Source organism: Syngnathus scovelli, chromosome 17 (genome assembly GCF_024217435.2).
Source record: "Syngnathus scovelli strain Florida chromosome 17, RoL_Ssco_1.2, whole genome shotgun sequence".
Classification (NCBI taxonomy): Eukaryota; Metazoa; Chordata; class Actinopteri; order Syngnathiformes; family Syngnathidae; genus Syngnathus; species Syngnathus scovelli.
The window spans coordinates 3,220,369-3,245,811 of record NC_090863.1 but is presented as its reverse complement, the minus strand read 5'-3'; the positions used below and the strand labels follow the sequence as shown (position 1 = coordinate 3,245,811).

At 40.5% G+C, this 25,443-nt stretch overlaps 1 protein-coding gene across 3 annotated transcripts; it reads right to left on the bottom strand.

Moving 5' to 3' along the window:
* Positions 1 to 24: 24 nt before the first annotated feature.
* Positions 25 to 25,443, bottom strand: tox (thymocyte selection-associated high mobility group box). Of its 3 annotated transcripts, none has more exons than XM_049747200.2 (10): positions 25,260 to 25,443; positions 14,132 to 14,197; positions 13,793 to 13,903; positions 10,663 to 10,965; positions 6,369 to 6,614; positions 5,402 to 5,638; positions 5,012 to 5,092; positions 4,430 to 4,930; positions 2,557 to 2,711; positions 25 to 1,531 (listed from the first exon to the last, which is right to left on the bottom strand). In XM_049747200.2, exons 2-10 carry the CDS (start codon positions 14,180 to 14,182, stop codon positions 1,495 to 1,497), a joined length of 1,722 nt encoding a protein of 573 aa, XP_049603157.1. In that variant the 5' UTR covers positions 14,183 to 14,197; positions 25,260 to 25,443; the 3' UTR covers positions 25 to 1,494. The 3 variants fall into 3 exon arrangements, with proteins under 3 accessions (XP_049603157.1, XP_049603158.1, XP_049603159.1); XM_049747201.2 differs by lacking the exon at positions 25,260 to 25,443 and adding an exon at positions 24,734 to 24,997; XM_049747202.2 differs by lacking the exon at positions 25,260 to 25,443 and adding an exon at positions 24,734 to 24,997 and having other exon boundaries at positions 5,402 to 5,635.

Here is a 25,443-nt window from a genome sequence, read left to right as displayed (position 1 = left end):
CAACTACAAAAACAACATCAAGAGTTGGGAGGAATGACTGCACATCAATGCAGCACTGACTTTATTCTCAAACACATTTTTAGAATCTAAAAATAAGAAAATCTTCATGTTTGTTGCCCAGAGTCCTTTTATCTGCCAAAACCCCCACATAAAATACAAAATGATACAAGGTGAGCAAAAGAGAAAGAAAGAGTCACTCTCTTCATCATTAACACTAAAAACATAACGTGATTAAAAACATTTAAACACAGCCAACAAAGCAATAGTTATAGGTTCATAAATAGCCTCTGTGCACAGAGAAGTAGCGATGCCAAAAGAGACCATGCAGCACTATCAAACACTCCACTTCAACTCACTCGCTCACTCGCTCACTCACTCACTCATTCACTCACACACAACCCACACACACGAATTTTGGGTCCAAATCAATTTTGGAAACAGATAGACATACGTATGTGTATACATGGAGAAGGAGCTGTCATCATATAAACCTTTGAATTCCCCTCATAATTATTTGACATTTCAAGGACTAAAATACACTGGATTTGTGCCCAACAGATGTGAGCAGCACTGTGAGAGAACAACGTGGGCTTGTGTGTGCTGTGCTCTTTTTACTTTGGCTGCAGCCGTACAGTATACGATGGAGGGAAAGAAAACTAATTAACTGGATTTAAAAGGGACACCGTGAACAATTACATTACAGCTTTATACAAGCGCTCTTTAGAGCTTTTTTAGAACTGCTAGTCCAGTCCAACTATACAAAAAGAAAGAGGAAAAGTAAGTAGAAAGATCTTTTTTTTTTTCGTAGGATTGAGTTTTATGGAGTATCAGGGCCACACTGAAAATACAAAAATATAATACAGGAAATGTCAGAAAATAAAGACAATTTAACAATAATGAAGTTGGAGTGCAGCAAGGGAAAAGTATTCAATTGTGATGGAAAATTGCCACATTATTCTAATAATATTGTCGGATGTTAATTGTAAAGTCTAGTAAAAGTTTTTTGTTTTTTAACAGTGTGACCCTAATATTCCTTTGTAGCGGTTGGCTAGAACAATGGCTTTGTAAGGGCTCATCTATTCCATTATATACATCAACCTTCACTCTTGTGAGCCCAGACTGAAAAGCTCTCCTTTGTGGAACACATCCTTTCAGTCCAAATCAATATACATTTAAGTAGCAGATCAAACTCAACCAGTCTAAGTAATCTATGTGCAGGAGCAGGACGTCGTCTTGTTTTGACCTGTCCTACCTCTCAAGGATACGGGGAAAGTGGCGCTATACACATGCTCCATTTAGTTTCTCATATTTGCTGTCAGCTGGACTGTATGTACTGTACTGTATATCATTCCGGCTAAACAAATATTGAGTCAGGACTTTTGTCTGTTTTGTGGGGGCCGTGCTGCAAGTTCACTTGCGTGTCTGGCTTTTGTTGAGGTCCCGCACTGGCAAAAGCAGGATGTGAATGACGTTTGGTCTCTCTTTGTTCTCAAATTAACTCTGGTACAAAGTTTTATCTCGCTGAGGACCTCTGGAGGACAGAAGACAACATTGAGGAGAAAAAAAAAAAAAAAAAAACAGTAAGCAAACCTTCATTTGGTGCATCTTAGAAAAAGAACTTGAATTCATGATTTAATTTGACTTCACTGAGGGACATTCGGACATGTTTTGGAATGTGGGCGGAAGACATGTTTTCCTGTTCGTAATGCATTGTGCATGCGTGTTCAACTTTGATGATCACCAGCTCAGTGGCCTAGTAGTAGAGTGTCCGCCCTGAGACTGGAAGGTTGTGGATTCAAACCCCGGCCGGGTCATACCAAAGTCTATAAAAATGGGACCCATTGCCTCCCTGCTTAGCACTCAGCATTAAGGGTTGGAATTGGGGGGTTAGAGCGCGGCACCGCTGCTGCTCACTGCTCCCCTCTCCCCCAGGGGACGGATCAAAATCACTTGGGGATGGGTTAAATGCAGAGGACAAATTTCACCACACCCAGATGTGTGTGTGACGATGATCATTGGGACTTTAACTTTAACTTTAACTACTTTTCCAAGTGCATTGTGGGTGATTTTGAGGCTCCCTGGACATTTGGACACCCCTACAAAATGGAGTAACCACTTAATAGTGCACAGTGTGCATATTCAGACACAGCCAATATGTATACCATTACGTTAGCATAGTATATATATATATATATATATATATATATATATATATATATATATATATATATATATATATATATATATATATATATATATATATATATATATTTATTTATTTATTTTTTACCTTGGACTGGAACACTTTGATGTAGACAATGACGTGTTGGCCCAGTTTTCATGTGTTTGCGCACGGCCATTAAAAATGAATAAGAAAAATATTAGCCGTGGTTTTCGTTTTTTTCACCCCTGCCAAATAAAGAAATCTGCATCCATCTCCCATATCAGTCAGGCTCTACTGTGTATCTTACTTTCCAGCAGTGTGGATGGAATGCAACAATAGACACATGCACAAGGCACACTTCCTTGGACTTGTGATGTTCCCTGAACACTTACCCGTTGCCATGGTAATCAGTGCTCCAGTCAAGAGATGGGTGATGGTTGGCCATGTGTCGACTCAGCTGGTGGTAGTCCACTGATGATGACATTACCCCTCCGCTATTCATCAGACCCCCTCCGATTGGCTGATACTCGGGCTGGAGGGAGTAGGCCTGGAAACCAATCAAATAAAAGAAGGGAGTGAACAATCATTCGGAGAAACGGCAGTGAGCGGCGGACGTGGAGAGTCGTATTCCGGAGGCTGTCGCAAAGTTGCCTGAGTGCATGCATAATGGGACTTGGTAGATTTGTGGGTGTAAAATAGCTGCCATCGAGTTGATCAATTACACAGTTTGGAGTGTCTTGCCCACTGCGGGATGAGGAGATAAGAGAGGGAGAGGGAGGTAAACAGGAGCTCATGTCTCTAATGGCAAGAGACTTGAAGAGGAAAATCAGTCAATGCGCTGGAATATATGTGTGTGCGCGCGTGTGTTTGTGTGTGCGCACGGACAGAGAAAGGAGGCTGAAAGGGAAGTTAATCGGAGTGTTGTGTGTGAAAGAAGAGGACAGCAGGTGGTTGGGGTCTCCCCTTCTCCTTCTCTACCTCACCTATTCATCCTTTGTTGAGCAAATTCTTCTCCTTCACTCCTTCACAAAGCCCCCATCTGCCTCTTTTGTCTCTCTGTCTTTCCCTCCCCCGACGCAATTCCCCTCACTCGCCACTCAGAGAAGAAGAAAAAGTTTGGAGCTCTGCAACATTGTTCTCGTCCTCTTTTTGGGGGCCAATAAATACACATGCACGCACGTACACGCCATTTTCCCAGAGAAGTGACAGAAAATTAGATATTTTGTCACATTCTGAAAACTAAACATGGTTTGACGCTAATGTGTATGCTGAGGAATCGCCGTCGCCAAGCAAGCGAAGAAAAACAAAGACCGATGGGTACCTTCATCGATTTGATCCTGCAATAGTTAATTCTTGCCCAATGTATCAAATTTGGAAAATCTTATTAAAAAAATTTGGAGCGCTCTTTTGATGTCCGGTCATTGCAAAACGTTCAAAAACAGACAAGTGCAAGAATTTGACTCAACTACAAAGTGACACTGAAATGGTATTATGCTCAAAATCGATAACTGAGTGTACTTGAGTCTCTTGAACTAAACCTTAGTCTTAACTTACAGTAAGTTTACGCTGGATCGTAACACTTCAAAGTGAGACGAGTCACATTGATTTTTGATCTCCTTCATTGCTGCTATGCTCCAGTTAAGATTCACCGACAGCATAAAATGTACACAGCTTCTCACTAACGAGTCTCGCCAACGTGTTTCATGACATCATTTCTGTTGAACTGTTCCGTGCAATGAATCATAAGTACATAATACAGATGAAAGCGATGACAAACATTTTACGCTCACATTCAAGTCGATTCAAAGCTATTTTGGAAGCTCCAGATTTTTTTTTTTCGGGGAATATGTAAGCAAAGCCTGGAGGCTCTTAACTTGGGGCTACCTAGATTTCTGATTGAATTATAGCTCCCCCCATATAGCGCCATTTCTGTCGAGGATATATGTGACAAATGACAAGTAGATGATGACGTGATTGGCTTTCAAGGAGAATGATACTAGCTGAAGTAAAATGTATTTAGCACTTAAAGGTCACGGGAGGGGTTAGGAGATTGGACGATGCCGTGATAGGCGGTCGACTTAAGGCAGTCTAAATGGTGCTTGTCGGCTTTGGAAAATTTAACTCGTCATACAAAGTGGCCTATAATAACGGTGGACCAGCTGAGGCACCTTGCGTTGTCTTAGTAGTGTAAAACCAATGTTAAAAGTTGTGTTACACGTGTAAATGAATTCTGAATATGCTTTCAAGATGTTAACGGGCACTGACCTGCGTGATGGCCGGAGAGTGCGTCATTCCTAGTGAGTGAGCGCCGAGCTGCTGGTGTTGCTGCTGCTGCTGATGATGATGCGGACTGTGCAGCCCCCCCAGGTGAGCCTGGCTGTGGAGCGGGGGGCTGACCTGGTGAGGCGGGGTGGAGGCTTGCACCACGCCGCCGAGGGACAGACCTCCCTGGTGAGGCAAACTGTGCCGTGGCACAGTCCCGCTGGAGGACAGGCCATGCAGCTGCGGGTGAATCTGAGCGTGAGGCGGGGGCAGGTGACAGTGTCCCAGGCTGGGGCTCGAGGGAAGGTGGCTGAGGTTGGACGGGTGAGGGTACGCCATGTAAATTCCCGGGTGCTGGTGGGGAGGGAGTGGGTGGGCGAGCGGGCCGGAGGAAGGGTGCGGGCCTTCGTAGACAGACGCCTTGGATGTGAACATTGAGGCAGAGGAGGAAGAGGAGGAGGAGGAGGAGGAGTGGGGCGGCTTCATCTCAGGATCGTTGTAACTCTGAAGAACGAAAGAGACAATCAGTTCGTTGTCATGTCCGGAAGGCATCGCAATGTGCGTGTGTGTGTGCCTGCGCTATACCTGAGAGACCAGACTGGCCCTGTAGGCAGCCAATTGTTTCAGATACTCCTTCTTTGCTGTCTCCGTCTTCTTCTTATATACCTTCAGGCACAAACAAAACATTTCATGCTTCCACTCCAATCACATTTTGCATGTAATTGAACTAATAAGCACGACATATAAAATGTTGTACAGTGACAGAAATAGCAGTGTCGGTGTTTACACGTGTGTTCTCCAATTGATCGGCAACTATTTCAGTCATCGAGTCATGGATTACAGACTTGACTTCAAATTGTCCAAATCTTCAACTTCTCAACGTAAATGATTTGTTATTCTGTGCAATGGAAGGTGAAGGGATTGACATTTATGATTTCTAATTAGTTTTTGCTGGGGCAATAATAACCACCATACCTGTTTCTGTTCCTCTCCCAGGCCATCCCACATGGAGGCCACGATCTTTGAGACCTCCCCAAAGGTGGCGTTGGGGTTCTGGGCTTTAATGTTGGCCTGTGTGTCTCGAAAGAACAAGGCGTAGGCAGACACTGGCTTCACTGGCTCATTGGGATCCTTTCGCTTTTTCTTCTTTGGTGTCTTGGGTTTCTTGGAGATGTCAAACGATGCTGGCCGTTTCTCACCTCCATTGCCCTGCTAAACAAGAATGACGTTGGTAAACATATGTATATACATACGAGAGATAATATGCTTTCTCCAGAACCTTTTGTTTTTTCAAATATTTCCATAGGTATGCAATTCTTGTGTGGAATCACAAATTTGGAACTATGACAGTAATCACAGTAAGCAAATGGCATTTTGATGCCACACTACCTGAAGTGTGTCAGTCAGGGGAATCAGTCCTCTATAGGCTGTACTTTTGTTTCATTTCAACTTCATCATTTCCTAAGGATATCCAGTAATTACGTTAACTGTGAAAAATTTGAATAGAAAAATATTTACTGGTCATCTAATCCAGAAAGTCGTAATTAAAATGTGAGCAAATAACTCCATAACGTGCCACCTTTTAAAGGTGTGGAAGTGAATTTTTAAAAAAGCAATTTTCCACCTTGCCTAAAGCCAATATTACCTTCTCGTTTTCCCCATAATACCCAGGGAGAAGAGAGAGAAAAAAAAAAGCTGGTAAATATTATTCCACAGAACTGTAATTGTTTCATTTCCTCAGAATATCAGCAATAACATGTCTTTTTTTGGTATGACTCACCCAAGAGGGAGGGAGTTGATTTACATTTATTACATGTGCAGCGTATTATCTCACGCGTGCATGGCTGCATGTGCACGGGCACACACACACATCGCTATAAAAAGAGCTGATTGGTGTTGTCATTATTCCGTGTGTGTGATTTTTTTTTATTTTTTTTTATACCCTGAATCCATCATCATTGTCGTCCTCATGTACTGAGCTGGATGGAGATGGCGTAGCCGATTTACTTCCAGGCGGGGATGGAGAATTGTGGGTAACTGAGTTTCCACTCAGTCCCAGCTGGGTTTGGTTGATGGTCGATAGCTGAATCGCTTGGTTGATGCCTGATGGGTTTTTGGGTCCGAGCGCCGCTTCAATGGGCTGTTGGCTGCTCGTAAAGCGGGAATCCGAGTTTACCATCTGCTGCATCTGCGTGAAGGCAACAAGTTACTACGGTTAAGTTTCAAGTTTACACTTTGCCTTGGTGGAGTTTTGACATGAATTTGTGAGTTATAATCAAACTTCAGTTGATAAACAGAATTATTTTTCCAGTCACTGGTTGATATGGTGCAATCATAACTACATTTAAAATGTCACTCTCCAGCCCCCCTCCACCCACTCAACTCTTTGAATGTCACACTAGGGAGCCCGGGACAAAGAGTTAATGGAAACAGGAAGTCAGACATGACACATAAATGATAAATGCATTTTTATATCAACTATGGAACTGCCTGAGCACGGCCCCTATTGGTCTGTTATACTTGATATTATTCATTCATCTTCCAAAACATCCTGAACTGGTCACCAGCCAGGGCTACTTGAAATCAATTCAATTTAAAAAGGAATCAAACTGGGTTCGTGTTGCGGATCGGGCCTCGTTTCTGCCCTTCTTTTGCCTGAGCTCCAAGTCCTTTTTAAAGTGCCTCACACTTTTCACATAAGCTGTGAATGAATGTGCAAACACCAAACAGGTACGATTAAAAACATGTACTTTTTTTCAAAACGTGTGAATAATATTGAAATCTGTGAAAAAGGATAAAGAACAAAAGTGCTCAAGTCGACAAGGAGAATACACAGAAGACCAGATTTGACAGAGAATGCCCACATTTGAGCTTTTCTCCACCCAGAGCGCATAGCTGTAAGAAAAGAGCAGAAACGACAGACTTAGGTGGATGTGAAAATCTGCATGGACAGAAAAATGCACAACTGTGCGCCTTTCTGACCCGAAATGAGCAGAGCTATTTAAATAAAGGTGATGCTTCAGATACATAACGATAAGATCATTAAAGAAATGATTTCAAGCTGGCCTAATTTACATTCAAATCAAACAGAAAAACTGAAAGAAGAACTTCTGAGCTCCTACAAACTTAAAAGACAAATCCAAGTGCAACATGTGATATCAAACGGCAATCTACTGACTGAGGCTATTGAAGCCACATCAAATGTGGCTCATCCTGACCTCTCAAACAGAAACATCGCATGTAACCATGGCAACAGGGCAAACTGCTGCGAAGACAAGCTATCTCAAGTAATTTATTTCATCTGTTAATAGTCATGCGCAAGTACATCAATATAGGTTTATTAGCCACCGGAGAAGTCGCTATAATGACTCCCTATGCAATGCATCCAGCTTCTTTACAATTTGTTTGACTGCTATTTACATGGCTTAATCCACTTTTATTGCCCCACCTGTGTCAAGACAGTAATCTTTTACTGCGTGGTGTTGTCTTTCAAAACAACTGCCTCCCCCAGAGACAATGAATTTAATAATAAATCTTGACAACAAAGGAAGAAAATGTCTGCACGTCTGAACTCATTGATACACAAGAGACCAACCGGTTTCACATTTTGACAATAAAAAGGTGTTCATAAAAGGTTAGAAATAATCATACTAATAAATCCGTTTGCATTGGAAGAACTTAAAACAGATTGTGGCCTCATAAATTGTTTTAGCACTGCATGTAGTTCAATCAATGTCAGAACCGTGAGTCATCACCGCATTACATTTTCTGAGGAAAACAAAAGTGATGGTACCTAATGTCTGGTGGAACACTGACACCTCATATCGCATATATCTCGATGAATGTAGGTCGATACAAACGTTGGCGCTTACGAAGCTTACGCCTAATAGCGGATGCATGCATGGTGTGCTGTGGCCCTTTTGAGAACACATTACCACAAGTTGATTAGTGGCTGCGGTCTCTGAATACATATGTGGTGTTTAGATGCAACGCCAAACGTCAGTGCACAATGACACGTTTGTGTGAAAGCCATAATGGAGTGAAAATATTAGCTGCGGTTTGCTCGCATATGATGGCTTGAGCCTCAAACTAGGCCAAAACACACATTGAGTGCTCAATTTATTCCATTGTCATGATTATTACAGTTGACACACACACAACATGCTATCAAATAAAATTGGGTATGTGTTCAAATATACAGTGAGAGGGTTTTTTTTGTTGTAAAATTGCCTTTGTGGCTTTTGAAAAGGTGATGGTAACATTTCTTTTGGACGTAACTGTACAATAGATAAAAAAAACAAAATGCCATGACAGGCATCCATCAATTCCTAAATCATCTATCAATCAACTGATTGTCAAAAATATCCATATGTCTAAAACTGTGAACAACAAAAAAAAAAAAATGAATTAACATGACCATAAAAATATCTTTAATTTGAAGGTTGGCTCTTCCTCCTTCTGTCGATGTATCAAAAATGCCCTTGAGCTTCTCCCAATTTGTAGGTCAGCACCTTGCACTGGTGCTCTTCTCTGCTCTAATTTGGTCAAGTGCTTTTAGTTCACAACACAATTATCTCTGAATCATTACAAATAAGTCAAAGCCCTTAAAAAGACCAACTGGGCTCTTAATATGAACTGTCTTACCTTAGCTCTATAAGAAACATACATGCACACACAACGACTGGAATCTCTATACTGCTCTCTCCAACTCGATTAGGCTGAGCCAGGCATAGTTGCTAGGCAACCATAAATCATAGACTGGCAGTAAATGTATAGTAGCAAGGGGATATAAAAGCAAGAAATGAAAGAAAGACAGAAAAGGAAAGGAACTCAAATAAACAGTCATGGAAAAAAGTGGCAGGCCAATACAATAAATGTGTGTTAAAAGGTGAGACAGATGAGTAGAACTGAAATGAAAATAAAATATCAATGAAAGAAAAGATGATCACATAACCTAATTCAAAATGATGTTGTGTTTTTTTTTTCCCCCTAATAAAGGGTTGTGACAAATGGCTCATAAACAGTGCCAGTACTATAGCTTAGGGATTCTTGCATGTTGCCACATCACATTTGGAAATATTTAACAGACCTGTCGCCGCATCCACTTTGCCACTGGGCAATGACAACTATAGTTCGAGTTTGACTAATTACCACTTCAATGTTTTAGTCAGGGACGCATTGCCCAAAGTCATCAAGTATTGGCTTGCTTGTGAGTGGCAATATTTGACTCAATTCAGACGATGAGCACGGTCACTTACAAATGATACAAGACAATAAATGGTCCAGCATTCAGGGGAAAAAAGCCTCAATGAGAACATCAAACTGGTAATTCTCCAGTCTGCTAAGTAATGCTTGGCTGCAGCACAGACGCTTGTGATTCACAGATGCCTTCAGGGTCTCAAAGAAAATCAGCTCTTATAAAACTCTTGCCGTTATCCACATAACCAGGTAAATGTTAGGATGCACTTTCAAGACTATTGTTTTTTTACGAGGACCACTATAGCCATGCCAGCTAGCCAGCCAGTGCATGCACAGTATTTTTTTTTTAATGATTATTATTTAAAAGATTCTGCTTATATCCTCTACTTCTATTTCATTAATTACTACATCTAATATGGAGACTGAGACAGCACGCAGAGACGGAAAGTTTAAAAGTGACAGGTTTCTTTTTGGCTAAGATGGAATTTAGCTTTTCCAGACCCCCACACATGTCAGCCCAAAAACTTCCGTTTCCAAACGACTTGTTTCACGCATCTCATTATCACAGTGGAAAACACCTTTACACCAAATTTGAAAATGTTCAAATTCAGTCTAAACAGTTTTTCCTACGAGTGTAGGAAGATGATGGTACCCTAAAAATATTATTAGTATTATAACTCCTAAAACGTACTGCATCTTATTAGCAGCAGCATTCATCGCAGACTAAAATGAGTTTGTTCATGAGTTCACGGCTCATAAATGTAGAAAGATAATAACAATAAGAATGCTAATAATAGTAAGGATTAGCTAATAAATCGACTAAATGCGTTACAGGATAGCATCAATCAAATACAAACGTTAAAATTGAAAAAAATTCGCTGTGGTCCATCCATCCATCCACTTTCTATTCTGTATTTTCTTTTCAGGGTGGCAGACGTTTTGACTCGTATAATAAGAGCTATCACAATGAAACTTGTATTTTTTTTATTTTTTTTTTAATATCCACAAAAATGTCATTGTGCCTCTCACTCACTCACCACTGATAGAGTATTGGTCATGGCTGAGCCATCTGGGCTGTATGTACCCCCATCTTGTTTCAGTAAGGCCGCTCCTTCCTGACTGGCAGGCATTCGGGCCAGATTCATACCCTGCAGCTGGTAGGGGTGGCGTGGAGGAGCTGAGCCGCTGCTGCTGCTGCTGCTGTTGCTATCCAGAGGTCGATAGGGTCCAGTGGAGGAATCGTGGGGCAGATGAGGAGGTAGCATGTGGTCTGGAAGTGTAGGGGGGGTGATGGGTGGAATGTTGAAGTCTTCATCACCCAAACCACCCATTGAGTAGGACTGAAGACAAGAGGGAATAGGTTCAAAATATGTTCAATCACATTTTTTACAATCCAGTTGTAAACATCGCTAATTAAACTGCAATGTACATACATTCAGTCCTATAGTTGGAAATCTAACTATGGAAAACAAATTTAAACCTTTATAGAATTTATTTGGATGTATTAATTGAAACTTGAAGGAGAAGGAAGTACCACCTATTCATCAGCCTCGGGTATATGCTTTTGTAGGGCGGGAAATGAAACCACAGAAATCCTTAACCACAGCAGACCTGATTTTGTCCACAATCTGAATTTCATCTTTCACTTGACCCAAACCCATTATTCTTATTTTATTGTATTTTTGGGGGGGGAAATGGATTATTTTTCTTCTTCTATAAAACCACCACAAATAGTTGGGTTTATAGGAAAGCTTGCAGATGACTGGGGGCATTGCTTCTATCGTGAGAGAAATGAACATTTCCAAGACAGACTAGAAAATTGCATACGAGAAGTAACCACACTGTCATGAAACATTACTGTCAGAAACAACAACTAGCGGGATGTAAACATAGTCCGGTGCCATTATAACAGTGTGTATGTATCTTTGTGCATTGTCTTGTATTTATTTATTTATCCCAGTAATCATCACTAATGATATTACCATCCTTAAGAAAGACAAAAACATTCATTTATATGTACAAAGACATTCAAGTTCTGACATGCTGAAGGAGAACTATATATGCTTAATTATGCTGAGAGCTACGACACAAGTGAAATGGAGTGAGAGAATTGTGCAAGAGAGTAGTGAGAGACACGAGGGTTAAAAGAAAGAGGCAGCGTTGGAGAAGCCCTCTCATACTAATCTGACAGAGGAGATCTTTTATAGAGACTGACAGCTTTTCTGCTTGGCTGGCCACACCAGTCTCTCTAGGACTCTTTCGCTCCTCATCTCTCACCATCCTTCTCCTTCTACCCCTCGTTGGTTCTCTTGCTCTTCTAATCTCCTCCATGATTTCTCTTTCATCTCTCTCACGCTTTTGCCAAACCAAATGCAATGTTGACTGCTGAGATGCATGACTTGTTGGATGATGGATATGCTTACTGTGGAATAAATGGTCACAGTGCTAAAATGAGATTTCTCATCTTACAGCGAAAGCTGAGCGATACATAAAAAAGAAAGGAAAAAAAAAAGCCACCACAAAATATAAAATGTATGTTTATAGTGGAGATATGTGGCAAATCACATTTAATCACTTCAGTTGCTATTCATAAACAGTCAACCTCATTACGAGGAAGTTGAACTGTGTCTGCCCCCATTTTATGCATCTAATTTGTTTTTGTTTTTCTTAGACTTGTCACATTGTGACAAAGATGGCCAGTCAGAGATTGAAGAGATGGATGGCGTGACCAAATAATGTGTCAATCATTTTGAAGCACTCTCACGCGCACTCAGCCTGCTTATCGCCGCCGATCCAGCACCCAGTCCTGTTGCGCTTCGTTCTTTTCGGCTGATTATTGAACTCAACAAAAAAACAGCCTTCCAGACAAATCAAGGGTTAATTAATGTCATAGTTGGTGACCACAGCCCTGGCAATTGTGCTAGCATCTTGCAAAGTGCATCCTCAACCTTTAACGGTCATAAAATGAAATAAAGAAGCAAACAGGAAACATAAAACAGTACATTTGAGGGACAGTGTGTGGAAATTTGCCAACTAATAGAATGCAATGACCTAAGTTAAACTTGTCAGCCTGGTCGGTCACTCGTCAGTTCAACAACGTTGACAAGTTCACCCTGTCCTCTTTTCATTCTCCTTCCATGTCATGTGTGAGCTTAAAAGCCCCGTGATGTGGGTGAGGTCTTTGCAAAGCAACAAGTCTAACTGTAAATGTCGTTTTAAAAAACGATTTGAGCTCAGAGAGCTGCACAAATGACACTTTTTGTCAGTCTGTCGACTGTGTGTGCGTTCAATCGCTTCTTCATGTTCTGCATAAATTACTGCCCCTTGTGTCTCTCCTCTTCCATTCATTTTGACACAAAAGCCATTGCTGGGAGCTTCGAGAAAGACTAATGTAGTCAGGATTAAGTCCTTTTACTTATGTTGTGTTCTCATTATTTGCACATTTCCCACAATTCCATGTTTTCAGCATTTACAAATGCAGCGTTTCAGCCGTTTTGACCAGATGGTTGCAAAACTGCACTTTTCACTGCGTTTTAGATCTGATCAAGTGAATGTTTTTTATGTTGGACTAAAAAAAAAAAAAAAAAATGTCCATCTGATTTTGTCGGTGTGTGTCTCGTTCTCAAGGGAATATACTTTATTTTAAACTGATGGTAAAGGCTGATTAGCCTCAGAGTGGACCTCAAAGCATTCTTTGAAGCTCAACAAAATTGTTTGTGCATAGAGACGCTGTGCATTTGATGAAAGCCTGATTGACATTTCTTTCATTCTATTGTCAACACCATTCTCTGCTGTCAAATAATTTGTTTGAGGTAAACTACAGGCTAGAAACAGCAAACTCATGAGAGCTTGCGAGAGAAAAAAAATTCTTGCAAGCAAGTTGCAAAAACTAGGGATGGGCAAAATAACCCATCACTGTGTAAACTGCCTTGATTAATTGCATTTTGAAGTAAATGAGGCCAAATGGAGCTTTAACAACTTATGACATGTATAACATTGTGTACTGTACATTGTAAAGTTGGTATAAATATATATAAATGTGTTTTTTGAATGGCGTGATATCAAACAGGTGCGAGAGCATCGACAAAAAAAATGCTTTGCTGTAAAGTACACTTGTGAATTGAGATACAAGTTGCCGCATTTGTGTATTTGTGCGTGTGCAATCACCCAAGGCAGACGGTGTGTCTCGGGCAAGTGCGCGTCTCTCCGCCAGTGCTGCGAGGAAGGGTTAGGAGGTGTCACCTTGCTCAAGGGCTGAGGGGGCTGCGGCACACGAAACTATAGGAGTCACAAAGCAAAAAAAAAAAAAAAAAGGATCAGAGGGGCCAAGAGGCCAGAAGAAGGTCAAAGGTCAAATAAAAACACCAAGAGGAATAGCAAGTACGAAGTGCACGTCTCGTATATTTCGATTCTAACAGTACACATCTGACTTTTTCTGAACTGAATGTTAACTCTTTGGATAATACAAAACTATCACGGAAAAACAATAAGTACAGTTACACGAACCTGGTTGTTTGAAACATAGTCAAGGCCCGTTTCTTGCATATTCAGGAACATGGTGTCTCCTTCCAACTGGAGGGAAGACAGGACAAGCAAGAATGTCATCGGTTGAAAACTCTCACACATAGTATTAGAGTGATCAAATAAATGCAGGCACCTAAAATATTCATTTTGAATTGAAAAGCATTTTTTGCATATTACCAAGTGTAAAGGAGGAAGAACTTAAATAACGATTCTTGCATGCAAGGCGCCACAAAATGTGCTCAAGATAATGACAGCTTTTATGGAGATGAAGATCTGTGTTGCCCCCCCCCCCCCCCCACCCCCCCCTCACAGAGATGTTGTCCTCCATTTGATCTTTATAGGGACTATATCTTTAATTCTTTTTTCTTTTGTCTTATAAAAACTGAAATGCTCTCACACGTCTGGCCAGACCTTTGCAGATTATATTGGCATCACCTAGGCTGAAATATTATTTGCTGGGTGTTCTACATATTTTTTTTTTTTTCTGTTGTGATGTATACCAGATGTGAGAAGCCAAAAGTCTACTCGAAACACGTTACAATTTAATTTGGTATTTGTTGTAAAGCATTTCATTAGCCACCGAGTAAATACATGTATGTTCAAAATAAGCAAACCACATATAATTATGATATGAAATTACACCCATCAAATTTCAATGTCGTCTTTACTTTCTTATTTTTGCCACATCTATTTATCGTGTTACCGTGGCAATATTTGACTTCTCCTTTCCTGGGCCTGCAGTGCAGTAAAACTTTTATATAACTATGTGTGACACACTGTGGCAAGCATTGAACAGTCTCACAAAAATTGCCAAGTTACGTGAATTAAGGCTACTTTCCCTACACCCGTAAAAATATTGCTTCAAATTTTGCTTTCATAGCAAAAATTCAAACTACAACACAAAACAGCAAATCATTTGATTGTCATGACTCTCCACATAACAGCACTTGATCTAGTGAAAATATTCAAACTCAAATATTTCTCGGGTACTAGAATACTTCTTGTTTTGCTTCGAAAACAGACACGTGGATCCAAGTTTGAACAGGTGGGGAGAAGTAAAACAATCTAATGTGTGTGTTCACACACACAAACACACACAGGTAGACAGGTGTAACTGCCTCATCCATTTGCCAGGTATTATGCAAATAGGGTGTAGGTTTACAGAGCTAACAGAAACCCCAATGAGGATTGTGATCAGGCTGATACAGAACTGGAAAAATCACTTATAGTTAAGAATTAACCTAACATATATATGACTTGCCAAAATAAGACGAGACAAAGACCTGAAAGTGTAGACAGATGGACAGACAGACAGACGCGTCGATCATTCAAAAGCTTCCAAATGAAAACAAGAGACATATAAAATAATACAAATAAATATCAAATAGACGGCTGCGTTCTTTGGAGGGGGTGCGTGTTTACATGAGTGGAAAGGTTCTCCCTCCACATGCCACTCAGTTGGCCTGTGCTGGACACTGCTTGCAGCTGCCTTTCGCAAATGCTATTTTAAGATGCAAAAGCAGGCAGTGCAGGTTTGATCAATCCCATTGTGTATTATATTTGTGGGGACATTTTCAAGTTATTTTTCAGATTATTTATCAGTCATGTTAATGAGTTGACTTTTTTTCCCCCTGAAAGGTGATACTTTCACAATTAACATTTTGCGAGTTTGGCAAATGCATTCCTGGTTACTATACGAGTTACCTCATTTATATGCACATGTTTTTGCATGTGCAAAAATTTAAAAGTAGAGGATCATTTATTTAGTCAGCGCCAAGTCATTATCATATACTGCCATTAATTAAAAAAATGCATATTGTCCTCTAGTTTGAATGCACCGATACAATTATATTTGCAAGGACCAACAAACAAATGTCTTTCTCTTAATTTTCTTTTTCCTGAAACATGACAGTGGAAAGGATGTAGGTTTGTGTTTATGTCTCTTTCTGCCTTCATGCCAGCCTTTCATCATCTGTGTGCACGTCTATGTGTGCGTGTGCATGTGTGTGTGTGTGCACGTGTGTGTGTGCATGTGTGTGTGTGTGTGTGTGTGTGTGTGTGTGTGTGTGTGTGTGTGTGTGTGTGTGTGTGTGTGTGTGTGTGTGTGTGTGTGTGTGTGTGTGTGTGTGTGTGTGTGGGAAAGCTAAGGTTTGAATAACAAGCAGCCAGTTAAGTGGGTCAGGGTCGGAGTTAAGGGGGAGAAAAGGGGGAGAAAGGTGGAGAGGGACTATTAGGATGACAAAGAAGGACAATGGAAAAGGGAGAAATGGGGAAGGTTTTGATACATGAAACATACACCTGATAAATAGTTGCAAAATACAACTTTGGAGTCAAGTAGCAAAATCAAAAAAAGAGCATTCATCAAACACTTTCAACGGCTTTTAATCCTTTGCACTTCAAATGGGAAATCTAATTAAATCTTTTCAAACAGATGCAAATCTAGTGTTAGATATGTTCCATAATGATGTTATTGTTGTTGTCAAGATGGGTCCTGAAATGAAACCAGGATCAGACATAGAAATAGCCCGAGACCAAGTTGAACCCTCAAGGGTTTGTCTCAATTTATTTGGCTGGTCTGGATTGCATAGATTTCAGTTTACTCTAAAGTGCATTAGAGAGCATAAATCAATTTAGCCCAGGCAGAAATGGCTGACTGAGCGAGCATGCATGTGTGTGTGTGTGTGTGTGTGTGTGTGTGTGTGTGTGTGTGTGTGCGTGCGTGCGTGCGTGCGTGCGTGCGTGCGTGCGTGTGTGTGTGTGTGTGCGCGTGTGTGTGCGCGTGTCCGTGCAAATGAGTGAGTGACTGACTGACTGAGAGAGAGAGAAAGAGATTCACACAGCTGTGATAGGTCAGCTCAACATTTTGTTTAGCTTTCTTGTCGCCATGGCAACAATATAAACACAATTTTTATTTGCCAACCCCGATTCACTGTTTGAGTGTAGTGTGTGATGTGTGTGCGCAATTTAGATGTGCTCTTAGGATATTTATGATGTTTATCCTTCAATGTGTGCAAATGGAAAATGGACAAATGAAACAGCTGTATATATATTTATGGGGAGAGATTTTTTTACACATATACACCCGTGATTTTCATGTGTTTTTCCACCCCACAAATATATTTGTGATTTTCACGTGTTTTTCAAATCCACAAATACGTTTTCACATGTGTTTTTTTATTGTTGTGCGTGCATTGCATATTTGTAAATATTCAATTCTGCATGCGAATTGTCGCTATGCGTTTGTGAATCAGCAGGCACAAACATTTTAGCAGAGATTCTCAAGTTCTCCAACAATTTAACTGATGCGAGTTATTGTCACGAATACGGCACACGCATGTACTACAGACACAAAAATGCACTAATGATTGCGTTACATGATTTGATTGCAATATGTTTGTTTTGGAAATTAAATTCTGATAATTAGTCTCTTCTGGCAGCGCTCTGTCTCCCCCCATCTGTTCCCTTTGGCATATCTCCCCCCAACTATAAGACCCTCATCTCTGCATCCTTGCGCTTCAACTAAAAAAAAAAAAAATAATGTTTTTAGTTGCGTCCGTGAACAAGCAACGGGGCTCGGAGTCACCCAGTCATCAATGAACATTTGTAGTGTGGGTGGAGGGGTTCTTGGCGTTACGCTTCCTTACAAAAATCCCAGCCAACGTGGACAGACGGATTGTAATTTAGTTTGGACTAAGTTTGCGATAAAGACAAAAATACTATGTGGGATTGGCATTTAGGGTAAGGTCACGTTAACAGCTGGGACTTGACTACCGCACTTCCTCAAAAAGTGGCCTCCATTCTAATAAACACCAGGCCCAACCAGAGAAACTTCATTTCTTCTTCATGAAAAAAATGGTGACAACAATATATAATAATATGTAGAAAATACGGTTAACTACGAGAAGGAACTCTAAATATATACAAAAGTACAATACGACATGCAAAATCAAAACCAAAGCTGCCTGACTCACTTTAACGATTCGACTTAAATCAACCATTTTTGGAAAACACTGATAGTTGACACAAAGTCCGGCAGTTTACATTGTAGAGATTATGATCCTATTTAAACTATTTCTGCTTGCCATCGCCTAATGCACAGTAAATTCACAGGCCCAAGCGTGTGCAGATTTATGATATTTGTGTCCACAAATGAATGATGAAGTAGATACAGCATTGTGTGTGTGTGTGTGCGTGTGCGTGTGCGTGTGTGTGTGTGTGTGTGTGTGTGTGTGTGTGTGTGTGTGTGTGTGTGTGTGTGTGCGCGTGCGCGTGCGCGTGCGTGTGCGTGTGTGTGTGTGTGTGTGTGTGTGTGTGTGTGTGTGTGTGTGTGTGTGTGTGTGTGTGTGCGCGTGCGTAACTTACATCGCAGCAGCAGTAGCAGAATAAAGGATTTGCAGAACCTCGCTATTTTTTTAAGAGTTGGAACTAGGTCAGATTTTTACAAGCCTTCACTAGAGTCAGGGTTATTTTGATTTCCATGTAGGGGAAACAAAATGAAATACTTGAACTATATTCATGTTTATGACTCTACTACCTTGTCAGGTCATTCGTCATGTGATTCAGCAGACACACAGAGACCATGTCTACCATATGTATGACCCGTAGAGATCCTGCATGATGCGTTACAATTATTGCAATTATTCTACAGTTCTCCAGTTAAAGGCAAGCAGGGAGACTCGAGCCAATCATATTGTCACAAAGTGCACAGTTGAGTTTCATGACGGTTTTGGTGGAATGAAAAAACCCAAATCCATTGCCATGGTTTCATTCACCCTATTTACATTATACCTTCTTTCTCTATCCCTTCTACACTATGTCTCAAAGATTTGTTTTCAGACAGTAGCTGCCGCGCCAGAAATGACGACTAAAATTGCAACGCTTTAATCTATCAAGCTAACAGATTCTTTCTACATTTGCTCTTGCGTCCGTCCAATCATAGCTCAATGCGGCTTCAGGTTCTCTGAATGACGAAAATGTGCTCAAGCACACTGAGCTGGCTGCTGGCCACATAGTCAACTGCTCTCATCCTTTTTTTTTTTTTTTTTAATCACAATTTCTTGTGTTTATAACCATGGTAACAGATGCGTACCAAAGAGGAAGGCAATCTGTTATCTTGGACACTATTGCTACCCAAAAAAAAAAAAAAAAGAAATGAAATGAAAGAATGCACTGGCACTGTCAGTCAGAATTATTATTATATGGTCTGAATCCATGAAGTATTCAAAGAGCAATAACCCACGCTTCAGAAAACATTCCCATTAAAACAGTGAGCTCCATTTATTCTCACTCTTTTTAACTAAAAGCATTTGGGTATGACATCAAAAATAGAAGATGGGGCAAGAGAGAACATTTCAGTTTGATTTTCCTGGTACAGGTTGTTTACATTTGCATCTGATACACTACCACTTAAAAGACGGATTATTTCTAACACAATTTTTGGTGAGCTAAACTATTGGGAATTTTAAATATAGGGTTTAAGTCTTGATTCTTGAGATTGATTTGACTAGTCTAGTACATTTTCCCTTTTTTCCCCTCCTTGATAACTCTCTGAGTATTTTGGGTCATTATCACGCTACATGATGAAAAATCTCCCAAAGTGTCTGGTTGCATCTGTCTTTCAATGTTTCTGAGTTCATTTTGCTGCTGCCATCTTGAGTTTCATAAAATGAAGATAAATGAGCCTATCCACGAAGAGCCCAAAACATGTCATTACCTCCACTGGGTCTTCCCTTCTCTTTGCTAAAAGTTCATCTTTGCCCCATCAATTCATAAATCTTGTCCAAGATTTTTTTTTTTTTTTTTTTTTTTTTTTTTTTTTTAAGTAGGCTTCTGTACTTTTTTCCCTTCAATCCCAGCCCGGTATATACAGCAGTACTATAAGTAAGTATAGTATCTGACGCTTTTGTGCTGTTTTGTGTGTCAAAATAATAGGTGAAATGCTGTCACATGTCAAACACAAATATTTTCAGTCCACAGCAAAAATAGAAGTGGAAATTTACCTGTTCCAAAATTTCAAGATTATATGTTAGACAAAAAAATGACCGTCAATATGATTTGAAATATGTTAAATGTTCTGATTTGTTCTAAAGATGTCTTTAAAAGTCTGCTTTAGTTAGTTAGTTAGTTAGTTAGTTAGTTAGTTAGTTAGTTAGTTAGTTAGTTAGTTAGTTAGTTAGTTAGTTAGTTAGTTAGTTAGTTAGTTAGTTAGTTAGTTAGTTAGTTAGTTAGTCATCATTCAAATAAGTACATAACTTCTTTGGTTACAAAAAAGGAAAACCTTTTTTCTTCTGAACTCACTGAAAACTATGAAAATATTTCCTATGCACACACAACTAAAGAGGAAATGTTATTAAAAAGCTTCTAATATAAATATTCCAGAACACTCCACACATTGTTATCTTTTGCACAATGAAATATAGCCTTTATATATGTATTGAGGAAACACAATAAGACTCTGTAGTTGAACCAAGATAACAGCATGCAGGTTTGGAGTAGATCTTTATCTCAGGTTGAGAACCCTGTAATAATCTAATATGTAATGTTCCAAGAATGCTATTAATGCAAAGCCATCTCAGGAAGTCTAAACAATGTCCGGAGAAGCAGGACCAGAGTTGCCCTTTCACACATGTAGCACACAGGAAATTGCCTCTATCAGATGTGTTCTCATGTATTGGAGCTACTCTGTTTAGTTTATGGGGAAGGGGGTGTGATCCACAAAGAGAGCTGCAGCCACATTCACCAAGTAGAAATAACTCACATTTATTGCATCTGATTCAGAACTATTCTGAAAGTAACATCACACCTCCTATTAAAAACCATGACAAAAATGGAAGTATGTTGACGTCACGGTTCAATTCATGCAAAACCAGTGCATTTCAAAACCAATCAGATATTGTGAATTGCACTGTAGAGACCATTTTTAAGAACGCCTCTTCCTGCGGTCATCTGAACAGTGAGCAGAAATAATACAGTTGGATACCAATCAATGAGCAAAGTAAACTCACTCTTAATCATACTTGCCACCATGACCAGTGGTGCAAACACAGTGCTTAATTGAATGGCTAATTGCAACTAGCGTAACCTCTGACTGTGACACTCTGACACTCTGAGACTTTTATTTAATGGAATCCCGTATCCTCATGCATACGTGGCACCACAATGCCCCTGAGGCCAAGGAGCACACGACAGGCCAGTGTTTGTTTGTGTATTTATTTATAATTTGATATTATTTTAAATTATTTTTGCCGAATTTATTTGCTAGTAGTTAATTGAAGTTATATTTAAAGTTGAGTTCGACTAGAAAGTTTTGAAATAAATGTGTATAAATTGTGATTTCAATAAAAATACAAAATCATGATTATTATTTTGACTATATTCGGCCAGCCCTAGTGTGTGCAACCTTTTTTTTTTTTTTTTTTTTTTTTTTGCAAGATTGTTGATTGAATACCAAATTGAGCACCTGGGAGACGATTTTGTGTAGCAGCTGAGTCAAGCCTGATACAACACAGCAAATTGCTTTTTTTCCCCCTTCTTTTTCTGACACTAGAGGTTGAATTGCAGAAAAGGGATGGAAAGTCTGCTCTGTGCACACATTACTTTGACATTGCACAGACTGTGCATGGCACCTGGCAAAGTCAAATCCAGCCGCTTTGGACATTTGTGTTGACACGTTCATCTCGTCATCTCAAAGACAAGTATAATGTTGCTGTACATGTGCAGCCAGCCTCAGCTTCAGATTGGTTGTCATGGTTAATAATCACATGCATGATACCGAGTGGAATCTTGTAATTGTGTTGAGGATTGTCTCCACTCAAATGAAATGGAAAATCTCTCTCTGCAGCTTTACATGAGCACATCTGGAGTCTTTTTCTTTTTTAAAACAAAACCTTTTGGGGTTGTTCACCTCTGATTTAGTTTTTTCTTCTCGCCACTTCTCCTCTCTTCCTGTCTCATTGCCTCTGTGCTTGGCTGTTCTTTTCCTGTCCCTCTATATTTTCTGGCTCTCTGTTCCCCCACACAGTAATATGATCTCGTCTATCAGACCGACAGAGCCATGAATAAAAAGACACACAGAGAGAAATATAGTACAAACCTTAGTGGCCCCACCCCCACTACAACCACACTCATCTGCAACATCCCTACCCCCAACAACCCGCTCTCTCTCTTTCGTTCTCTCTTTCTCTCCATTCCCTACCCCCAACCACACAGCCCGCACTCGCTCTCTCTCTCTCTCTCTCTCTCTCTCTCTCTCTCTCTCTCTCTCTCTCTCTCTCTCTCTCTCTCTCTCTCTCTCTCTCTCTCTCTCTCTCTCTCTCTCTCTCTCTCTCTCTCTCTCTCTCTCCCTCCACAGCCTCTATCTTCCATCTCTATCTTTTCTCAAATACGCAAGCACTAACAACACGGTGCCATACCTTTGTGCATGCGATCGTGCCCACTCTTCAGAATAAAAGCAGCAGGTTGAAAGGATTGAAAGTGTCAACTGAGTGCATTGCTATCATCAGAGATGATAACTACAATAATGTGGCATTCTATTAATGCCCGCATCTCGAGGTCAGGGGTCAAGATTGCTTGATGTACTGTTGCTGTGTCCCAATCAGGAATGGCAGCCACCAGTATGTCATTGCATAGTCTTCATTCCACCGTGCCTCTCTTGAGGTCTGTACATATTAGTTACACATGTAAGAGTGCAATAATACAACGTTGAACAGATGCTCCACTTGGTGCATATAGCTGAAAGCATAGTGGTGGCATCTCAGATGATGCTTGCTTGCCATTTCAGACCAAAACCACCCACATATTCGTCTTGGAGACTATAGAATGCTAGGTTAAAACCAACCTAATTTGGGTTAAAAACTGAACAGACAAAACAATGCATTTGTGTGGTAAAATCACCCAAAGTTGGGTCAAATTGACCCAACTCCTTGGGTGCTTCAAATATTTAACTCCAGTAGTTTTACGTGTGTAGTAAATCACTTTGGCTGGGACTTATTTGAAGAGCGAGAAATAAAACACTGCAGCTCACTTTTGCTTCCTCAATCCCAAAGTGACTTGTGATAAGAGATTACCATAAATTAAATCCTGATAAATTTATTACAGGACAAGATGATGTTTGTTTTCCTTCTAGACTGCTGTTTTTTGTTTCAAGCAAAAAGTTGTGTTTTTTTCTTCCATAAAACAACCACAGTATATTAATTTGTTTGTTTATTTATTTATTTATGTAGTATGTACCGTAATTTCTGGACTATAAGCCGCACCGGACTATAAGCCGCACCAGCTAAATTTCAGGGATATTTTAGTTATTTTCTTACATAAGCCGCACCGGACTATAAGCCGCACGTGCACATGAGTTTTTTACAAAGGAAGACAGTACACAGAAAGCCGTAAAAATCCATAAATACGCCGCACCGCCATTTAAGCCTCGGGGTTCAAAGTAACCTTCTGAATAAAATGCATTAAAAGTTCACATTCATTACAACTTGTTTTTGGTGAGCAAAATGTCAAAAGAATTGAATTTAAATGCTGATTGATTGGGTTTTAATACAATGCAGATGGTCCAAACAGCGCCACTGCTTTGTGTAATCTCTGAGTCACATGGCAGAGTATGAAAAAGGGTTTAGAGCCCTTTGACGCAGGTCACCTAGCGTGCATTCCTACTAAAGCTCATAATAGTCACAAGCAACACAGACAGAATAAGCACCAGCCATAGTAGTGTTTCAAAATAGTATTTTTGTTGTTGTTTTGTTCTTCAAGATACCGCACAACAGTGGTCCACAGCCTTTTTGCGAGTGTATAAAAGTGATCAAATCATCACAAAATTCACGAAAAAATCGTATATAAGCCGCACCTGACTATAAGCCGCAGGGTTCAAAATTTTGGAAAAAAGTCGCGGCTTATAGTCCGGAAATTACGGTATTTATTTTGGAAAAACAGCACGAACTAAAACCAAAATTGACATAATTTTGATTTCTGGTAAAATGGTGGCATGCATGTATGGTTGTGTCCATGCACTTATTTTTCTGTCTGGAAAACTTTCACAAAAATCTTCTGCAAAATTACTCTGGCATGAGAAGTGAAGGCTTATTCTCTGTTAGCTGTATTCTTCTGTTGCACTTAATTACGGTACAGAATCACAGTTAACCACAGTCTAATGACTGACAGACAAGCAGACAGACAGACAGACGACAGACAGACAGACAGCAGAACTCAGTCAGTCACAGGTTTCTGACCCTGCCTGACCTTTCACCTCGCCTAGGAGAGAGAAATGGCTCCTCAGACAAGTTAACCAACCTAAATGCCAATGAGAATGATGTGCTCAAAAATCCCACAGCACTTGAATCTGCCATACTACAATACTGTTTCAAGCCTAAAATGACATTGGTGAGAATCTAACAAAATGGTCAATAGACAGTGTTAGCAGTAGCTCCTTTCATTAACTTCAGGCTAATAAATTAGCATTTAATTGGCAGGGCAAGAGAGATGAATGCACCCACAGTTAATTAAAGCGGGGGCAACACAAAGGTGACTTTCATCTGATAGACAATGAGCACCACAAGAAGGTTGCTGCTCTCGTGTCGCCTCGCCTACCTTGTTGGTTCCGAAGGCTGCTGGCTCAGGGTAGGAGAGCTGTCCCAGTCTGCTGTGCTCTGACGCGGACAGGGGCTGAGGAGGTGCTGGGTAAACTGTCACATCCATGGCCCAATATACATCCACTTCTATTCTTCTGCTTGCGTGCTTTCTTCCGCTAAAATAAACTGATGACTTTTTTCTTCTGTTCTTTTTACAAAGTTGGAGGTCCCTGAGCAACCGTAAGGAGAAACATCTACGAGACTCTCCGGAAACCCAACGCCTGCCTCTCTCTCTCTCTCTCTCTCTCTCTCTCTCTCTCTCTCTCTCTCTCTCTCTCTCTCTCTCTCTCTCTCTCTCTCTCTCTCTCTCTCGGTGATTTTTAGGAGTGAGAAATGAAGCCTTCACAGAATCCCGCAAGTTTTGGAACAAGGGCTTCTCCCCACGCCGGTTTTCATGCTCCAATGACTGGCCGAACGAACTTCCAAGTCTAAACTGACAATGAATGAATTGAAATTGCAAAAGTGTTTTAGCCAGAAGAACTCACTGTAAGACGCGTCTCCACCTGTTTCCTTGATGGTCGCGATGTTTTGTCTAGTCAGGATGAAATGCGACTCTAATGGTGTTCCCCGATGCTTACTACTACACTGCTGCCGCTGCTGGACTGCTGCTGGTGCTGGCGCGCGCTTCTCGGAGCTCCGGCAGAGAGCACTCATACAAAGAGAGCCCTG

Excerpts from the sequence above, each read along its gene's own strand:
- tox (XM_049747201.2), bottom strand. The coding sequence starts at position 24,841 with ATGGATGTGACAGTTTACCCAGCACCTCCTCAGCCCCTGTCCGCGTCA. Across the intron at positions 4,931-5,011 it reads GGGCCAGTCTGGTCTCTCAG|AGTTACAACGATCCTGAGAT; the intron begins GTATAGCGCAGG and ends TTCGTTCTTCAG. Across the intron at positions 2,712-4,429 it reads ACTCTCCGGCCATCACGCAG|GCCTACTCCCTCCAGCCCGA; the intron begins GTCAGTGCCCGT and ends ATTGGTTTCCAG.